The sequence below is a fragment of the Neofelis nebulosa genome, chromosome 13, assembly GCF_028018385.1.
Source record: "Neofelis nebulosa isolate mNeoNeb1 chromosome 13, mNeoNeb1.pri, whole genome shotgun sequence".
Lineage (NCBI taxonomy): Eukaryota > Metazoa > Chordata > Mammalia > Carnivora > Felidae > Neofelis > Neofelis nebulosa.
This window is the reverse complement of record NC_080794.1, coordinates 84,266,498-84,285,481: the sequence shown is the minus strand read 5'-3', so window position 1 is coordinate 84,285,481 and position 18,984 is coordinate 84,266,498. Positions and strand designations below refer to the sequence as shown.

The 18,984-nt window shown below is 47.6% G+C and overlaps 1 protein-coding gene across 5 annotated transcripts in view; it reads left to right on the top strand.

Annotated features, from left to right (window-relative positions):
* The window catches only part of CPXM2 (carboxypeptidase X, M14 family member 2), a 139,281-nt gene that overhangs the window by 36,504 nt on the left and 83,793 nt on the right, over positions 1–18,984 (top strand). For 3 of the 5 annotated variants that reach the window (XM_058698033.1, XM_058698034.1, XM_058698032.1), the window contains one exon: positions 18,299–18,438. The exons of the other annotated variants lie outside the window; for them this stretch is intronic. In XM_058698033.1, the coding sequence (XP_058554016.1) occupies positions 18,299–18,438 (140 nt within the window). The remainder of the gene's footprint in view (positions 1–18,298; positions 18,439–18,984) is intronic. 5 annotated transcript variants of the gene reach the window in all.

Here is an 18,984-nt window from a genome sequence, read left to right as displayed (position 1 = left end):
AGTCCCAGGCCAGCCGCCCCCGAGCCTGCCGGAGCCCCCACCCCCGTGGGTTATGTGGTGTTAAACACGGAAGGCGGAGCGTTGCCTACGGCACGTGTGAGGGCCTTCGACACAACCCTCCGTGGGCAAACGATGACTTGGTGGGAGCCCCTTTCGGGGTTCTTAACCTTCCAGAATCAGTATCCCACGAAGCCTGATGTCATCGCCACAGGTGCTCTGAAATGCGTCCTCCCACACGGACGATCTGAAACGCAGTTTAAAAATACCACCTTGTCTCACTTAGGAGTATTTTGCAGGTACGCCAAGCTGATGGGATTTTTGTGCGAGAAACACCAAGGTGTCAGGGGTCCGAAGTGTTTCAACGCCGTCGTCCGGCATGTGGACGGGGTTGCCCAGCCCTTTGCCGGCCCAGCCTCCGCAGGCGTGGGTGGGGTCCCCCCAGAGCGCACGGGGCTGGCGGGCTGGCCGGGCGTCCCGGTGCACCTGCCGATGGGCTGAGTGGCTCCAGGCCACACGCTGCCTCGTCCAATGCTTGGTGTCATGTCATCAGCGGATGGAGCCCGGCCACCGGCACCGCCCCCTCGTCAGAATGTGAGGATCGGACAAAATGAAGACAGAGAATCGTCCTTGGCAGTTTTCAGATGCCGTATTCGCGCCCGTCGGAATTCGCTCGCTCCGCTGACCCCGCGGAGTGCCAGGAACTGTGTGCTGTAGCCTGAGCGGGCAGAGATGCCCGTGTCCCGCCTGTCCCCAAATGCAGAGGGCGAGCGGAATCGGCTCTGGCAGGTGTTGGCGCCGTGCCGAGCGCTTTCTGCCCGGTATTTCCTTTCGGCCTCGGCAGGAGACAAGTGCTATTTTTATTATTATTACCTCTGCCTTATAGAAGACAGACTCATGCATCGTGAGAGTAACTCGGTTAAGCGTCCCCGGGAGAGGCGGTGTGTGAATCGAAGCTACTGTAAACCTGGAGTCATTGCCCGGAACGGCTCCACAGAACTGCCCTCAAGTCAGCAGGTGGCACTGTTCTAGGTGCGTCTGGGACGATGGTGAGGCCGAGCACCCCTCTCCTTTCTGACCATTATCTCAGGCTGATTTAGTCGTCTGTCACCCTCACCCAACGATTTGCCGGTGATGGGAGTCTTGCTTTCCTGGGTATTCGTTCCCCCGTGGTGTCAGCAGCCTCCGCGCATCCCTGTGTGCCCCACAGATGTTTCTGGATGGTCGCCACGATGCGGGAGGGTACCGTGGCTGCCGTGAAGAAGTCCTGGAGGGGGCGGTGCGGTGCTGGCCGGTCTGCTGCTGTTTTGCTATCGGAGACTCGCTCCTAGCGACGGCTCATGACCTGAGCCGAAGTTGGACGCTCAACCGACTGAGCCACCCAGGCGCCCCAATGTAGGTTTTGAATAGTCTGGCTAGGACTCTATTTTTCCTGTGACCTCAGTTTCCAGAGTGCAGATTTTGCAGACCGTGGGCTTTCGCCGAATGGCACCTGCCGCCTGATAGCAGAAACACTTGTCTTTGTCTTCGTCCTTTTGAGCTGCTATGACAATATCGTATCTCCGGGGGCTTGTAAACTACGCAAACTTATTTCTCACAGTTCTGGCGGCTGGGAAGTCCAAGGTCAAGATGCTGGCAGACTGGGTGTTCGGTGGGGACTCTCTTCCCGGTTCGTAGGTGGCCGCCTTCTTCTGCGTGCTCGTGTGGCGGCCGAAGCTAGGGGCTCTGGAGGGCACTAACCCCACCCACAAAGCTTCCACCCTCACAACCCGTCACTTCCTTAAGGCCCCACCTCTCAACACCAATCACTTTAAGGACTCTTTCCAACAGACGAACTTTCAGGAGACGTACACAGTCTATGGCACTCCTGGTCCTCACTTTAAGCAGAAGACTTTGGAAGAGTAAAACCACCGATGACTCCACTTATAACCTCTTTTTTTTCCCCCCGCAAGTGGCATTTTGCTAATGTTGATTTAATAGTCCAGACTTAGGAAGAAGCCCCCAAATGCACAGTTCTTCATATTGAGGCAAGGATAGACCTTCCAAGAATTCAAAGAGACCCCGTTCAGCAGGATGGCCCAGATTTGTCCTCTCACCAGTCGGTCTTCTTCCAGCCCAAGATTCTCCAGCACTGACCCCCTCGGAGGACGTGATCTCGCTTGGAGACAATCACCTATTCTTCTGCTCCAGGAACAGCCACAGGCAGAAAGTAACACTCCAGGTCTCAAGAGAACGTTTCGGCAGTGAGCTCTAAAATCACTTTTGGATCGTCGTTGGCCTCTAGTTGGTCTTAGGAGGCGGCTTCGTACTCAGGTGGGTCATGGAATGGCAGCTCATCACCTGCCCTGTCCCTGCAGAATCCTCTGAGGAACCCAAGAGATTTTCCATGGCTCCTCAAAGCAAGGTGGGGTCTGAGACCTCACTATTCCCTGAGTGATTTACCCCCCCCCCCACCATTGTTACATCAGACGCTTGCCTGCCTGCCTGCCTGCCTTCCTGCCTGCCTTCCTTTCGAGGGAGAGACAGAATGTGAACAGGGGAGGGGCAGAGAGAGATTGGAAGACACAGAATCTGAAGCAGGCTCCGAGCTGCCAGCACAGTCTGATGCGGGGCTCGAACCCACGAACCATGAGGTCATGACCTGAGCCGAAGTCGGACACCTAACCGACTGAGCCACCCAGGCGCCACCCCCCCCCCCCCCCCCGATGCTTTCTTTGCTGTAATTCCTCGAGCAAATTACAGCAGCACTTGAGCCACTTCAAAGGGCTGGGTTTCAGTTTCATTCTTAAGACTCTAAAACTATGGTAAGTAGGAGCCTGACATGTGATCAGAAGAAATGAAATCCCCAGAGCATGGCTGGAACCCAGGATATCACCGCAATTCCTGCCTAGAACTGGGAACACAAGACGGTTGGTGCTCAGATCCGACCCTGGAAGAAAGGGTTGACATTTTGAGGTCACAGGAAAAAACTCGGCACACCGCCTTAACACTGCCAGGTGTCTTTGTGGCGCCTGTTCACAGTCATGTGACATTCTGTGGCCCAGGTCTCGTCTCGCATGTGCTGGGTATGATCCAGAGTTTGACCCCTGAGAGGAGTTCACCTCTCGTACCGCTTCCACGAGGAAACGTCTGGTTGTAATGAGAGCATCTGTCTGAGCCTTTTCTTAGCACCGCTGAAATCAGCCAGAATTCCTCTTGTTAGTAATTCCAGTAAAGGAGTCTCTGGAGCACCTGGATGCTGATATGAGAGTCCACTTCCAACGTCCTGATGATCTTTTTACCTGAAATGAGGTGTCAGCCGTGAAGAAGACCGAGCCCTGTGGCTCGGGACGTCCCCGGCAGGAAGACACGAAGTCGGTCACAGAACACGGAACCAGGTTTTATCCGGGTGTCAAAGTTGGCATGTGTGGGCTCTCCCCATCTTTCGTCTCCCTGTCTCCTTTGGCACTCCTGGTGCCCCATCTTGTGCAAATGTGGGGACCGCCTGGGGCAGCACTATTTTCTCAGGCATCCCTGTCTGCGTGCCCCACTCCGGCCTCACCGATGGCGTTACCTGCTCCCAGCGTCCTCTGACCACAGCCTGTCTGTTCCATCAGACCATCCCGATTCTCTGGGTGCTCAGCCTCCGGGCTGTTTCTGGCTGCACCAAACCTGGCTGTGTAACTCTGCAGGTCCTTACCGGGGGCTGTAAATGTGCTAGTTGCTGTGGAGGCAAAAATAATCACAGTGGGGGTATGGCTTCCAAACCAAGGAATGTCCTGCTTGCTCCGATAAAGGGATTTTGTTCTGTATCTGGTTTTAAGAAACAGTCTGGGAGACAGTGTTTGGATGCCAAAATGCTGGAATTTTGGATGTTTGGATTTTTATGGGAATAACAGGACCAAATATTCTAAATCACGAGTCTCTTGGAAAATTGACAAGGAGAATTTATCACAATGATGATAATGCATTGCTGTCTATATTCTCCAGCAGCTTGTGTCATGAACACACGAGCAGAAGGGCAAACAGTAAGACAAAAGGAAGGGGCCCCAAGGTAGCAAAAGCTCCCTGGCCTGTGAACCACAGATTTTTTTTTTTTAAGCAGGTCAGATTTTTAAAAAAATGTTTACTTTTGAGAGAGAGAGTGAGAGCAGGGGAGGGGCAGAGAGAGAAGGGGACAGAGGATCCAAAGCAGGCTCTGCCCTGACAGCAGTGAGCCCGATGCGGGGCTCGAACCCACAAACCGTGAGATCGTGACCTGAGTCAGAGTGGGACGGTCAACCAGCTGCACCCCCCCCCCCAGGCGCCCCTGAACCACAGGTTATTAAGAAACCACAGGGCTTTCTGGTTCAGGTGCGGATTCTATTCCACTCGCTATGTGAATTTTCTTTAGTGTTTCATTAAATCTCATTAAATTAATACTTCATTTCCTCTTCCATATAGCCGAAGGGAAACTCTGTTTCAGAGATACGGAAATTGAAGTCAGAGGTCGAACGACCTGCCCCCGACCCCACAGCTAGTAAGTGCCGAGCTGAGACTCAAATTCAAGGTTTCTGGCTGCATTTTAGCCCTTTGGTATCTCCGGTACCCACAAGAAGGTTCAGTATGTTCCCTAGCTTCTGGCCTTGGCTGGCATCCCGTCTCGTGACTCACCTCCCTGCCCGCTGGCTTGAGCGTCCCCCAGTACCTTCCAGCCCCATCCTGGCAGGGCCCAGAGAAGCCTGACGGGCTCTGGTCAGCAGTCACAGGCACGCGCCTTGCATCCATTCAGCCGTCTGGGCTGTCTGCTTCGCCATGGGCAGCTCAGCCAGGCTGTCTCCTGGACGTGTGCCGGTCACTTTGCATAGGGCTTCCGTGGGCACAACAGACCGCACTTATGGAGAAGCCTGTGTGAGGAGGGGATGGAGGAGAGAGACAGGGAGAGGAGAAGAGAAGACCTTGGGGCCCCTTTTATCGATCGATCGATTGATCGGTTTCCTTAACACAAACCCACTTCCAGTCCTGGGGTAGCAGTGATGAGTGAGACTAGAAATAGTCCTGATATTTCAGCAGACATTCAGGGAGGATCTGCTATGTGCTTGTCTCGGTGCTTGGGATACTTCAGGGGCCAAACAGACAAAGATCCTTGCCGTCTGAAAGCTTCTATTCTATAGGGCGCCTGGGTGGCTCAGTCAGTTGGGCGTCTGACTTCGGCTCAGGTCATGATCTCACGGTCCGTGGGTTCGAGCCCTGCGTCGGGCTCTGTGCTGACAGCTCAGAGCCTGGAGCCTGCTTCGGATTCTGTGTCTTCCTGCCTCTCTGCCCCTCCTCCCTCTCACAGTCTGTCTCTCTCTCTATCAAAAATAAATAAACATTAAAAACAATTAAAAAAAAATAAACATTAAAAGAATTTTTTTGAAAGCTTCTTTTCTAGTGGGGGAGGCACAGAAAAGCAAGAAATGTAATAAAATACAACTTTTCTAATATGTTCGAAGCTGGTGAGTGCTATGGAGAGAGAAGAAAAACCAAACAAACATAGCTGGCAGCGGGGGTCAGGAGGGAGGCTCTGGGGAGGGGGTGGGCTATAGTTAAAGGTGAGCAAGATTGGCTTCATTGAGGTGGGGGTGTTTGGACCGAGTGGGCTTGGAGGAGATCATCAGGGACTCAGGTAGCTGTGGGAGCAGCATTCCGGGCGATGGGGATGGCTTGTGCAAATGTCCTGCGGTGACTGCGTGCACAACCACCAAGGAGCAGCAGAAGGCTGGTGTGGCCGGAGCAGAGGGACCATGCAGGGGAGGAGGTGCAGGCCCAGAAATAACACTGGGAGGACTTTGGCTTTGGCTTTCATTCTTAAGTCAACCGGGAGAGCCGTGGCAGGTTTTTTGGGCGCAGGAATGACATGCTGTGATTTCTGCGAAGGACTGACCCAGTTGTGCGTTGACTTCGGGGAGCAGTGTGGAAGCGGGAGGCCTGTTGGGGTGTGACTCCAGCTCCCCAGACAAGAGATGGCACTGGCTGGGCTGTGACAGGAGTAGCGGAGGCGGTGAGAAGCGGAGGTATTTTGGACAGTTTGAAAGCAGGATTTCGGATGAGAGTGGAAGGCGCCTGGATGAGGGGTGTGAGAGAGACCAAGAGGAGACAGGGATGCCGCCAGTGTGTTTTGGCCTATAACTCCGATCATCTGATGGGGAAACGAAGCCATTAAAAAGATCTATCACCAGTGGAAGCCCCAAAATAGCCTTTGATGAGGACTCGCAAGGAAGCACCGTGTATTAGCTTCCTTGGGCGACGGTAAAAACAGCACAGACTGGGTGGTTTCCCGCAACGGGGATCTATTCTCTCCAGTTCTGGAGGCTGCAAGTCTGCAGTCGAGAGGTTAGCAGGCCTGTTGTCCCTCCAGAGCCCCTGGGAACCAGGCAAGACTCCTTCTTTGCCTCCCCGGCTTCTGGTAGCCCGGGCATCCCGTGGTGTTCCTGGGCTTATAGCTGCACCACTTGAGTTTCCGCCCCCAGGGTCACACGGTGGCCTCCCGTGTGCCCCTACACCTTCTTCCCTCTGTGGGTGTCTGCCTCTGTGTCCAGATTTCCCCTTCTTGTAAGGACACCAGTCATCAGCTTTAGAGCCCACCTGACTCCAGCCTGACCTCAGATTCACTTAACTCATTTCATCTGCAACGACCCTATTCCCGAATAGGTCACACTCTGAACTTTCAGGGGCTAGGACTTGCACATATCTTTTTGGAGGACGTCATGTAACCCATACCACCGTGGTTCCCTATGCTTGGTAAACCTGTCTCAGACTGCGGACGGAGGAGACTTTCCTGGGGATGGGTACCTGGGCTGAGATTTGAAGCAGGATGAACAGTGGAGAGGTTATCAGACACAGGGTGGGCAGAAGGGGAAGAAGAGGGTTCCAGGTTGAAGGGAATGGTGTGTACAAAGTCCCTGTGGTTATAGGGAACGTGACCTATTTGAGAGGCTAAAGCAAAGACCGTGTGGCTGGAGCTGAGCTATAGTTACAGAGCAACGTCATTGCCGGTGAACAGAAGAAGAGGCCTGAGTAAATACAAATTAGTCCCTGAGTAAATACAAATTAAAACCACAATGAGATATGACACATGGGCACCAGAATGGCTTTAAAGAAAAGGGACAGTATCAAGTATGAGCACAGATGTGGAACAATAGACAATTTTACGCAGTGCTGAAAATGTAAAACAGCAGAGCTTCGGAAATCTTTTTGGGGTATCTACTAAAGCTCAGCATTCTCCTACCTGTTCACCTAAGAAATTCAGTCTTATGCCTAATAGACACGCCTTCATATGCACTTGGTAAGACAGGTGCAGGTGGGTTCAGAGCATCATTATTCATGATAACAACCCCCGTGTCCATCAACGTATAATGAATAAGTCATTCTATGTGTGCGCGATGGAAGACTATGCAACAGTGAAAAAGAGTATGTTATTGCTATTTGCAGTAACGTGAATTAATCTCACAGATATCATATGGAGCAAAAGAAGCCAGACACAAGAGAGAGTAGTTATGGTGAGTTTCATCTGTATAAAATTTATTATTTTTTTATTTTTTTAACTTTATTTATTTTAAGAGAGAGACAGAGACAGAGACAGGCAGAATGTGTACATGTATGCGTGTACATGCAGAGAGAGAGAGAGAGAGAGAGAGAGAGAGAGAGAGAGAATCCCAAGTAGGGCTGTCAGCTCAGAGCCTGATGCGGGGCTTGAACTCACGAACTGTGAGATCATGACCTGAGCTGAAAATAAGAGTCAGATGCTTCACTGACTGAGCCACCCAGGCACCCTGTATGAAATTTAAATACAGGAAAACCAGTCTAGGGAAATGGAAGTCCGAACAGAGGTTGCTTTGGGGGGGAAGGTAATATACTGGAGGCGGCAAAAGGGAGGCACGCTGGCCGTGTTCTAGATCTTGAGCTGGGTGTGGACACATGGGTGAGTGTGCGGTAAAACTTATGGAACTTCACACTTAGGGCTTGTGCACTTTTTGTGTATATTTTAATGGTAAAAATCTTAATTTCAGCTTTTATTGAACCTTGAAATAAACAACAACGGAATCGTGTACCTGTTCTCCTGCTTCCGCATCGTATTTCAGAATTACCTTTTCTTTGGTTCTTCATAATGTTAATTCCAGTACAGGCACACCTTGGAGGTATTGTGATAGAGTGAGTCTCATGATGTTTTGGCTTCCCACTGCATATAAAAGTTACGTTTACACTATAGTCTATTAAGTGTGCAATAGCATTATGTCTAAAAAAACACTTATTTAAGCGACACCTTATTACTAAGGAATGCTAACCTTCATCTGAGCTTTTAGTCACAATCACTGATCACAGGTCACCGTAACAAATGTGACAGTAATACGGAAGTTTGAACTATTGCGAGAATTACTGAAATGTGACACAGAGACGTGAAATGGGCAAATGCTGCTGGAAACATGCCACCAACAGACTTGCTTGATGCGGGGTTGCCACAAACCTTCCATTTGGGAAAAAACACAATTATCTGTGGAGTACAAAAAGGGAAGCACAATGAAAGAAGGTATGCCTGTATAGGACTATTATTTAGTTACTAAAAATGATTTTAATCTTTTTTATTAAAATTTTTTTAATGTTTTTTTTTTTGTGGAGGGGGGTGGGGAGGGGGCAGAGAGAGAGGGAGACAGAATCCGAAGCAGGTTCCAGGCTCTGAGCTGTCAGCACAGAGCCCGACGCGGGGCCCAAACCCACGAACCGTGAGATCACGGCCTGAGCCGAAGTTGGACGCTCCACTGACTGAGCCACCCAGGCGCCCCTTAAAATGATTTTAATATTTTTACATAGATAAACATAAGATTCTTTAGGGGAGCAATTAAAACATTTTTTTTTTCATTGAGGTACAGCTGACATACAACATTATATTAGTTTCAGGAGTACAACGTAATGGTTCGATATTTGTATATGTTGTGAGTTGATCACCACAATAAGTCTGGTTAATATCCATCCCCACAAATAGGTACATTTTGTAAAATTCAATGAAAACTTTAGTAAAATGTGGTAAATCGGGCAGTTGAGTGGCTCAGTCGGTTAAGCGTCCAGCTTTGGCTCAGGTCATGATCTTGTGGCCCATGCGTTTGAGTTCCGCGTCAGGCTCTATGCTGACAGCTCGGAGCCTGGAGCCTGCTTCAGATTCTGTATCTCCCTCTCTCCCTGCCCCTCCCCTGCTGGTGCTCTGTCTCTCTCTGAAAAATAAGCATTAAAAAAATTAAAATCTGGTAGGTCATAGAAAGGAAAGGAGGTATATTTGATTTAAACTTTTAAGAGTGAATGTTGATATGATGAATGAAATCAGATGATGGAGAAGAAAGGGAAGGTAGCAGGAGGTGGAAATGGTTTCATCACTGCTTAGAGTAAGGAGTCAACAGGTGCTTTTTAAGAAAATACGCAATTAAGGGTGTTTCATAAAGGTATGCTATATAAGTTATGTAGTCGTTAAATTAGCCACCAAAACAAAAGACACACCTTTAAAATGTTCAGAGGATAAGAAACAAAACAGATGAAGGGTCGGGGGGGTTGGGGAGGGAAGAAATGCAAACCAGAAAACAGACTCTTAACTACAGAGAACAAACTGTGGGTTGATGGAGGGAGGGGGGTGGGGGATGGGCTAAATGGGCGATTGGCATTAAGGAGGGCGCTTGTCGCGCTGAGCCCCCGGTGTTAATGCGGAATTGCCGAATCACTAAATTCTGCTCCTGAAACTAATATTACACTGCATGTTAATTAACTGGAATTTAAATAAAAACTTGAAACCACAGCAGACACAACTCCCAAACAGAAAGAGAAAAAGAGAATAAGAATCACGTCGTTTCCATAAGAAAAGAAAATTTTCAGAGGAGATGTAAACCCTTGTTTGAGAATTAAAACTAGTTATTCCATTGATGGGCGATTATAGTGACCAGAATGTTTCCCAGGTTTTAGTAGAATTGAATTAGAATGTGGGTGTGGAAATCCTGTACTATCTTTTTCAATTAGTATACTCCTTTCCCTATCTTTCCTTTTTTTTTCTTTTTCAGCAATTAATACACGACTCACCATGTAGTTAGTAGATTTTATTTCAAAATGTTTTTAATTTCAAACACTAGATAGTTATTGTTTTCCTTGGCCGGTGCAAGGAACTACTTAAGACATGGTTTTGGGGTTTTATGTATTGTTATTTATTTATTAAAGTTTCTTTTTTGATGAAAGATTTTTTTAATGTTAATTTTTGAGAGAGTGAAAGAGACACAGAGCACATGCAGGGGAGGCACAGAGAGATGGGGGACACAGGATACAAAGTGGGCTCCCTGCTGACAGCAGAAAGCCTGATGCGGGGCTCAAACACACAAACCATGAGATCATGACCTGAGCTGAAGTTGGATGCTCAACTGACTGAGCCACCCAGACACCCCTATTTATTTTGAGAGAGAGAGAGAGGGAGAGAGAGCGCGCGCCCCTGTGCAAACAGGGGAGGGGCAGAAAGAGAGGGGGAGTGAGAGAATTCCAAGCAGTCTCCACGCTCAGCACGGAGCCCTACTCGGAGCTCGATAACGTGACCATGAGTGAGATCATGACCTGAGTTAAAATCAAGAGTCCGCTGCTCAACTGACTGAGCCGCCCAGGCGCCCCAGGTTTTGGGTTTTAAAAATAGCTTCAGAAACAATGAATCTTTCTTTTTAGCCAGTTTTACTGATTATTAAGGTCTGAACTGGGGCAAGACGCTCTGCTGATTTGCAAAAGGATAAGCCGATTTGTACCTGGGCAGTTCTGTGGGTTTATCAAAGGTCTATCACAGAGGTTTACCCAAGGAGATGTTCAGACTAGATGATGACCCTGACATGGGAGACTGTCGTGAACTATATTAATCAGATGTCATATTTAACATTTTTAGGTAACACCTCCCCTCCAGTAGTGGTAACTTATTGTAATGTGTAAAGTTGCAGCCACTGCTTCCAAGATTCCTCTGAGAGATATTTATTTTTTATTTTTTATTTTTTTTTAATATATGAAATTTATTGTCAAATTGGTTCCCATACAACACCCAGTGCTCATCCCGAAAGATGCCCTCTTCAATGCCCATCACCTTCCCTCCCACCCCCACCCCCCCCCAATCAACCCTCAGTTTGTTCTCAGTTTTTAAGAGTCTCTTATGCTTTGGCTCTTCTGAGGGATATTTTAAAATAACTATCACATTATTCTATTTTTGTCCAAATAGTCCTGTTATGTCTGTACAGTGGCAGCTGTAAGTCAATTATCCTGGAATTGCTAAAATAGTTAGATTCACTTGGATATAACTTTTTAATTTGCTTCCAGATGTCTCTGTAAAGAGGCAGCCCATGATTATGAATTACAGTGCAGATCAGTGACTTCAGAAGAGCATAGTAATTTTGAGATCCACCGTTTTCTATATATACCATAGGGCAGGGTGCTTTTCATAATGCCTAGCATGTAGTAGGAGTTCCGTAGACACCTGGAAAGTGAAAGGGTCAACAAAGCAGGCTTTGCACCAGTCACCCTCTATATTCATGTATGCCTTTCCCTTTGCTTTAAAAAACTTTTTTTATTAACGTTTATTTATTATCGAGAGACAGAGAGAGACAGAGCATGAGCAGGTGAGGGGCAGGGAGAGGAGGAGACACAGAATCCGAAGCGGGATCCAGGCTCTGAGCTGTCAGCACAGAGCTCGACGCGGGGCTCTGACTCACGAAGTGTGAGATCATGACCAGAGCTGAAGTTGGACACTTAACTGACTGAGCCACCCAGGCGCCCCTACACTTTATCATTATTATTATTTTTTTTATTTTAGAGAGAGAGAGACAGAGAGAGAGAGTGCATGAGTGGGGGAGAGGGGCGGAGAGAGAGAGAGAGAGAGAAAATCCCAAGCAGGCTCCATGGAGCCCAACTCAGTGCTAGATCCCGTGACCATGAGATCAAGAGTTGGATGCTCAACCCACTGAGCCACCCAGGCACCCCAGTACATTGTACCCTTTAAATATAGAAGATATTTATGTCTGATATATTTATGTACTATATTAAATATAAATATATTAAATATATACAATTATATTTGTCAATTACTCTTCAATAAAACTAGAAAAAAGAAAACCAAAAGGAAGGTGCCTTGCCAGTGCACCCACCCCCCACCCACCTCCTAATGCGTCCCACGCTGTGAACAAGGCAACTCCTCCAAACTCCTTTTCATTGTTTCTTTGGGAATTTAAGTCTTTATTTCTAAATATTACACACAAATTGATATGTACTGGTTTGTACATGTATAGTCTGAATTCATATTATGGAAAATGAAAATTTCAGCTCGTTTTTATTATCCCTTTACCTTAACCTCTCTAATCCTTTCAGTAAAATTAGATCTCACATTTTGGGTAAACCTACATTCAAAGTTTTGATTACGACTGTGTAAATAGTGCTTACTACCGAGCCAAGAAGTAGGGTAGTTTTGAGCCAGGAGATAATGCACTTTGTATCATTTCTTGACAACCTTTTGTTTTTCCTAGATCTGCTTTTATTTTTTAAAACATCTCCCATGCCCTGCGATAGGTCTGGGTCTATAAAATATCCTTTGATACAATTTTCTATAAGGTCAAGCCTTGTTCAAATGATTTTTTAGTCTCATAGCTGTTTTTTGTATTTCTGTAAGACATTTCCTCCAGAAGCCTTGACTTACTGTGTTCTTTTTTTTTAATGTTTATTTGTTTTTGAGAGAGAGACCGAGTATGAGCAGGGAAGGGGCAGAGAGAGAGGGAGACACAGAACCTGAAGCAGGTTCCAGGTTCTGAGCTGTCAGCACAGAGCCCGATGTGGGGCTCGAACTCACCGACCGCGAGATCATGACCTGAGCCGAAGTCGGACGCTTAACCGACCGAACCACCCAGGTGCCCCGACCTGCTGTGTTCTGAATGGGTTTCTTTCCAGTCTTTATACAGCAGCTCTCCTGGGACTGCCTTCTCCATCATTCTGGGAATGCTCTCCTGTGTTAGCATCCTTGATTTCTGGATCTTGTATCCTCTTTTTGGTTTTCGGCTTCATCGTTGTGGAGCACATTCATCTTACAGCTTTATGCAATTGGTACATGAGAATTTCTTGAGGATGTGTGAATCTGGAAATGTCTTTATTTTACCATCACCAGTGAGTGATAGTTTGGCCGAATGTAAAATTCTAGGGTGAAAAATCTGTTTCTCTGGAATTTTGACGTCTTCATTCCCCACCCCCCCCCCCCCCCCCCCATTCTTTGAATTTCAGATGTTGCTACTGAGAATTCTGGTACCTTTCTGGTTCCTTTGGCTTTGTTTTATATATTTTCCTTTTTTGTTTCCTCTTGGGACGCTTTTTGGATCTTCTTTTCATTTGCGATATTTTGAGGTTTTACCAAGATATGCCTTGGTGCGGGGCTTCTTCATGATACTAGATTCTTAGTGTTTTGGAGACTTAAAGCTTACAGATCTGGGACATTATTAACTTAGAGTATTTGTAATTTCTTTCTCTGCTCTTTTTAGTTTCTCTTATTGCCCATTGTTACTGGAATTTTCACGTTGCGAGCGCTTGACCTAGGACGATGCTTTTTCCACTCTAAGAATATCCCTCTTTTGTTTTATGCAAGCAAGATCTTCTGTTTCAAGGGATATTCATTACAATTTCTTTGAGATTTTCTTCTGTGCTCCATTATATTTTTAGTTTATTTAACTTTTGTTTGCTCTAAGCCTGGCTGCCTTGTGTCCTAGAGCCGAGGCGGGAGGGGAGCTGGGGCGTCTCACTCTTCAGTCTGCTCATAGCCACTGAGTTCTCTGTTTTTATCACATCACACCTGCCATCCTCTGTGTCTGGAATCTCCAAATTCAGAGCCTCTGGGATTGTTGTTGGTTATTTTTCTTTTTTTAAAGAAAAATTTCACATCTTCTGTGGGATGGGAATGGGGATGTGGGAATCTATTTTTTTTTATACATATTTTGAATCAGTTCTTCATTTTCAGCCCTGCCCCACCTTCCGAGCTACTTAGGAGTCTAGATTCTGAGCTTTTAAAGTCCTGGGTGGCTTGGTTCTCACGGGTGTTCCCCTTGTAAGCTCGCATCTCCCTGTCTTGCTAAGTCATTTCAGGATTCTTACATCTGATTTCCGTCTTCATATGTTGTAATTAGGAGATTATAAATGTCTTCTCTTTTTGTCAGAGATCAAGCTTGTCTTTCTTTATCTTGTTTTCCTTGGGGGAACTTTTGAGAAAAGAACACAATAAAATCCACATTTCTATCATCTTGAAACAGAAAATTCCCATTTGATCTTAAATGGGTGATATCAGGTTTTCTCTTTGATATGGATTTAATAATGTTGATATTCATCGTAAGCAAAACTTAGTCTATTAGATGCATTGGTGGTTTTTTTTTTTAAGGTAAATAAATGACGTGTATGACCTAATTGCCTAGAGAAAATTACATTAGTTCTTAACTTATTTGGCCCTGTAGTACAAATTATCATTCCATCTTAATGGTGTTTTCAAGACTAGCTTATACGTTAAGGAAACCCACTTTTTATTTCAACAACTTCTGATAGAAATGCCTCCAAAATTTATGAGGGATTGCCTGCATTTTTATCTAAAACAATTTTTTTTAACATTTTATTTTATTTTTTGAGAGACAAAGAGAGGCAGAAGACAAGTGGGGGGAGGGGCAGAGAGAGAGGGAGACACGGAATCCAGGCTCCAGGCTCCGAGCTGTCAGCACAGAGCCCGACATGGGGCTTGAACCCATGAGCATGAGATCATGACCTGGGCTGAAGTCAGACGCTCAACCGACTGAGCCCCCCAGACATCCCTTTCCTGCGTTTTTAAACAGAAAAGGACGAATGTAGCCTTCTGTTGGTTTCTCTGACCTCATGCTGATATCCCGGGTTGCGCTGTGCTGTGTTTTGGTGACGCTTCTCGGGCTGGCACCTCCTCTCTCGCTGAATTCTGCCAGGAGCTTGCTTCATAAATTCGTCATCGACTTTGCAGAGGGGGCTGTCACTTCCGTATGAGTCAGCGAGTCAGAAAGGGCCCTCCGGTCCCCTGACACCGTTACTGCATTTAGCGGACTGTCCGGTGTGCTCAGGAGGAACTGAGATCGGCAGCAGAGGCAGAATATCCAGGCTGGCGAAGCCAGGAGCCTAAAATCGAATGCCAACTATCCTCCAAGTAGGCTTTGGTCGGAGAGCGCAGGGAGAGCTCCCCCAAATTTCCGTGATTCTCTTGGGGTGAAAATCCCAGGTTCCGTCCAGCTCTGTTCTTGTCTGCTCAGCCCACGACCGGGTGTCCCCTGTCTTGGCACCAGTGACATTTGGGTCGAGGCGCTTCTTTGTGGCGGGGGCTGTCTTGTGCATTGCAGGGTGGTCAGCGGCATCCCTGGCCTCTGTCCATTAGTCACCAGTAGCTCCCACTTTCTCCCAGTGGTGACAACCAAAAATAGTCGCAGACATTGCCAAAAACCCCTGGGGGGGGGGGGCAGTGGCAACGTGGATTCCTTTTGAGGACTCAGACTCTGAGTCTCCTCTTTCTTCAGATTTTCTAACCCTATTTGGGATGTTTGACGGTGTAGAAAGTGTGACCGCAAGTGCCCAGAATAGTGTAGTAATTGCTCATAATTTCACAAAGTGTGAAGCGATTCGTAAAGCACCCGTATTTCCGTAATGTGCCAAACAGTCCTTGCTTTGTACTGATGACATTTGTTGAGGGCTCCCTTATGTGAGGTAACATTTATTGAGCCCACACGGCGTGCAGGGCCTCTTGTCATCACCATCAGCACCCTCGGGGAGAAAGGATCATTGCCCCCGTTGTAGCAGATGGGGAAACTGAGGCACGGGGCCTTTAGGCGCATTGCTGGGGTGTATACAGGGTGCAAATGGTGGAGGTGGGATTCCCACCCGGCAGGGGGACTTTAGAGCACGAGCCCCTCACCAGCACTTTGTGCGGTGGTTGACTTGGAGATGCCAGGACCAGAACGCGAGCCGCGTGTGTGGACTTCAGCCCGTCTGCCCGTTCTGAGCACCAAGAGGGCCGGGCTGCACATGTCTTCCCCCTTTACATTCCCGTCCCCCGGGCCAGGTAGTAGAGGCACAGTGAAGGTGAATGTTGAGAAATGAAATCAGGGGCGCCTGGGTGGCTCAGTCGGTAGAGCGTCCGACTTCGGCTCAGGTCACGATCTCGCAGTTCGTGAGTTCGAGCCCCGCGTCGGGCTCTGTGCAGACAGCCCGGAGCCTGGAGCCTGCTTGGGATCCTGTGTCTCCCTCTCTCTCTCTCTCTGTCCCTCCCTGCTCTTGCTCTGCTCTGATGTCTCTCAAAAATGAATAAACATAAAAAAAAAAAAAAGGAAAGGAAATCAATGCCAGTCTCGTGGGCTGTTTACGAGAAGAGAGGAGCCCGATACCGACTAAGTGTTACGGTTTCCTGAAGGAAGCTACGTGGCAGTATTGTAGATATTGACGTGCTCCAGGTCTTGGTCTAGACAGGATACCTGCCTTGGGTGAAGAAGTAGGGGGACTGTGTCCTGAGAGCCCCATTATAGGGGAGCTCATTACGTTTCACGGGGCGGTGGCCCCCTGGTTGGCTAGCACCTCTGGGAAACGAGAGCTTCAGACATTCACACCCTGTGACTTCAGCAAGGCCGGCCGAAGCCCAGGTAACACACACTTGCAAGATTTAGCCGTTCCTGGGGGTTCTGGAAGGCAGAACGTGGCAGCACCTCCAGGTCCTTGGCACAAACGCCCCATATGCCCTCAGACCCGAGGTGCCGGCTGATTGAGAGCTTGGGTTTCTGGAGAGCGTGGACTGATGGGTGTTTCCGTTCACCTTCGTTTGAGATCATGGTGCTTGGAGGAGGCCACGAGAGGCGAGTATTCTGACATTTGCCCGCAGAGCTCTTTCAGGATTGTTTGAGGAGGGGGTGAGAGTGCACACATGTGGTTCGGTCCTGATACGAGACCGATGTTAGCCAGTGCAGTGATGATAGGGTTCTATTTGCGGACCCCTTGGCCACGTTGTTCCTGTGCTGTAGCTGGACTGTGAGTTTCACATCACTGATGCCCATTAGAAGTAAGGCTGCCCCAGAATTCGGGCTGAAAAGTGCTCAGATGGGAACGATGGGCTGGCCTATCTTTTAAATCCCATTTAGACTTTTTTTCTCATCTGAGTACATATTTGTGTAATAGCTATAGAAAAAGCCATGGGGTTCATATTGAAAGGGCCTTAGTAAATTAGGAAGACTCAGTTCAGACGTTCTATTTCGTTTCCTTCCTTCCTTCCCTCCCTTTTCCTTCCTTCCCTCCCTCCCTATTCCTTCCTTTTCTCTTTCTTTCTTTCTTTCTTTCTTTCTTTCTTTCTTTCTTTCTTTCTTTCTTTCTTTCTTTCTTTCTTTCTTTCTCCCTCCCTCCCTCCCTCCTTTCCTTCCTTTCCTCCCTATTCCTTCCTTCCTTCCTTTCCTCTTTCTTTCTTTCTTTCTTTCTTTCTTTCTTTCTTTCTTTCTTTCTTTCTCTCTTTCTCCCTCCTTTCCTTCCTTTCCTCCCTATTCCTTCCTTTCCTTTCTTTTTCTTTCTTTCTTTCTTTCTTTCTTTCTTTCTTTCTTTCTTTCTTGTCAGAGAATTCTCTCTTGAAATGGTAATAATATAGGGAAAATTCCAGAGCAGAAACGCCACCTACCTTGTAGATTCAGATCAAAAGAATCTTTGGTAGCCATAGGAGCTAAAACTCAACGCATCAAGTGACTTAAATGCCAATGCATACACATTCATTAGATACACTTACCCTTCGACACCTAACTCCGTGATCACCTCTATCCTGGTCTCCACCAGACCAAGTTAGTCATTATCCTTAAATGTTCCTGTAGCAGTTTGCTCTGCTTCCTGAAATAACACATTCCCCATTGTGTTCTAATTCATCTGTTTTCATGTCTTTCTTCCTGCCTGGATGGTGAGGTTCTGGGAGGGGACGATTCACCTTTGTATTCCCAGCACCTGGCATGTGTAGGCTGGTTCGTAGGAGGCAGTCTGTGCCTGGTGGGTGCATGAGTAATAGGCGAGCTCATTAAATTTCCTCTTCCACACTGGGCAAGAAGAGGACATATCATATTGAAATATTTCCAACTTGTTAATAATAAGCAATCCCATTTTATGATTTAGAATAAGGAGTGTTCAGGGCATGGTATTTTTTTTTCTTTATCCCCTGCTCATTCTTTTCTGCCCATCAACCCCCCCCCCCCCCGCCAAATCTCATGAGAATATTCATTGATTCTGGGTCTTTCTGAAGAACATCTCTCTTTCTTTCCAGGCAGGTATTAACGAAAATGATTTTTATGATGGGGCGTGGTGTGCAGGAAGGAATGACCTCCATCAGTGGATTGAAGTGGATGCTAGACGTCTGACCAAATTCACTGGTGTCATCACTCAAGGAAGGAACTCACTTTGGCTGTAAGTGTGGATGGACCTGTGCTTTTGTAGACTCCATGCCTTGGGTCTAATATTCTAGGGTTTGGACAGAGACAGGAAGACGCAGAGAAGTATCTGACGATAAGCAATAGAAAGGAAGAAAATCGGAATGTGAACAGGATGCTGGGCTTGCTGTGGACACAGGCATCTCTGGAAATGACATTGTCAAGAACAGAGGGAGGGACCCACCCAGCAGGTTACGCTGAGTAGACAAAGTGAGGCACAGAATCCAAAACAGGCTCCAGGCTCTGAGCTTTCAGCACAGAGCCCGATGCGGGGCTTGAACCCAGGAACTGTGAGATCATGACCCGAGCCAAAGCCGGACGCTTAACTGACTGACCCACCCAGGCGCCCCAGAAAAGGGAGGACATTCTGACACCTGCTCTACCATGGCTGAATCTTGAGGACATGATGCCAAGTGGGATAAGCCAGTCACGAAAGGGCAAATGTGATTGCGGTTACGCGAGGTTCCTAAGTACTCAGCCTCGCAGAGCCGAAAGTGGAATGGTGGAAGCCAGGGTCTGGGGG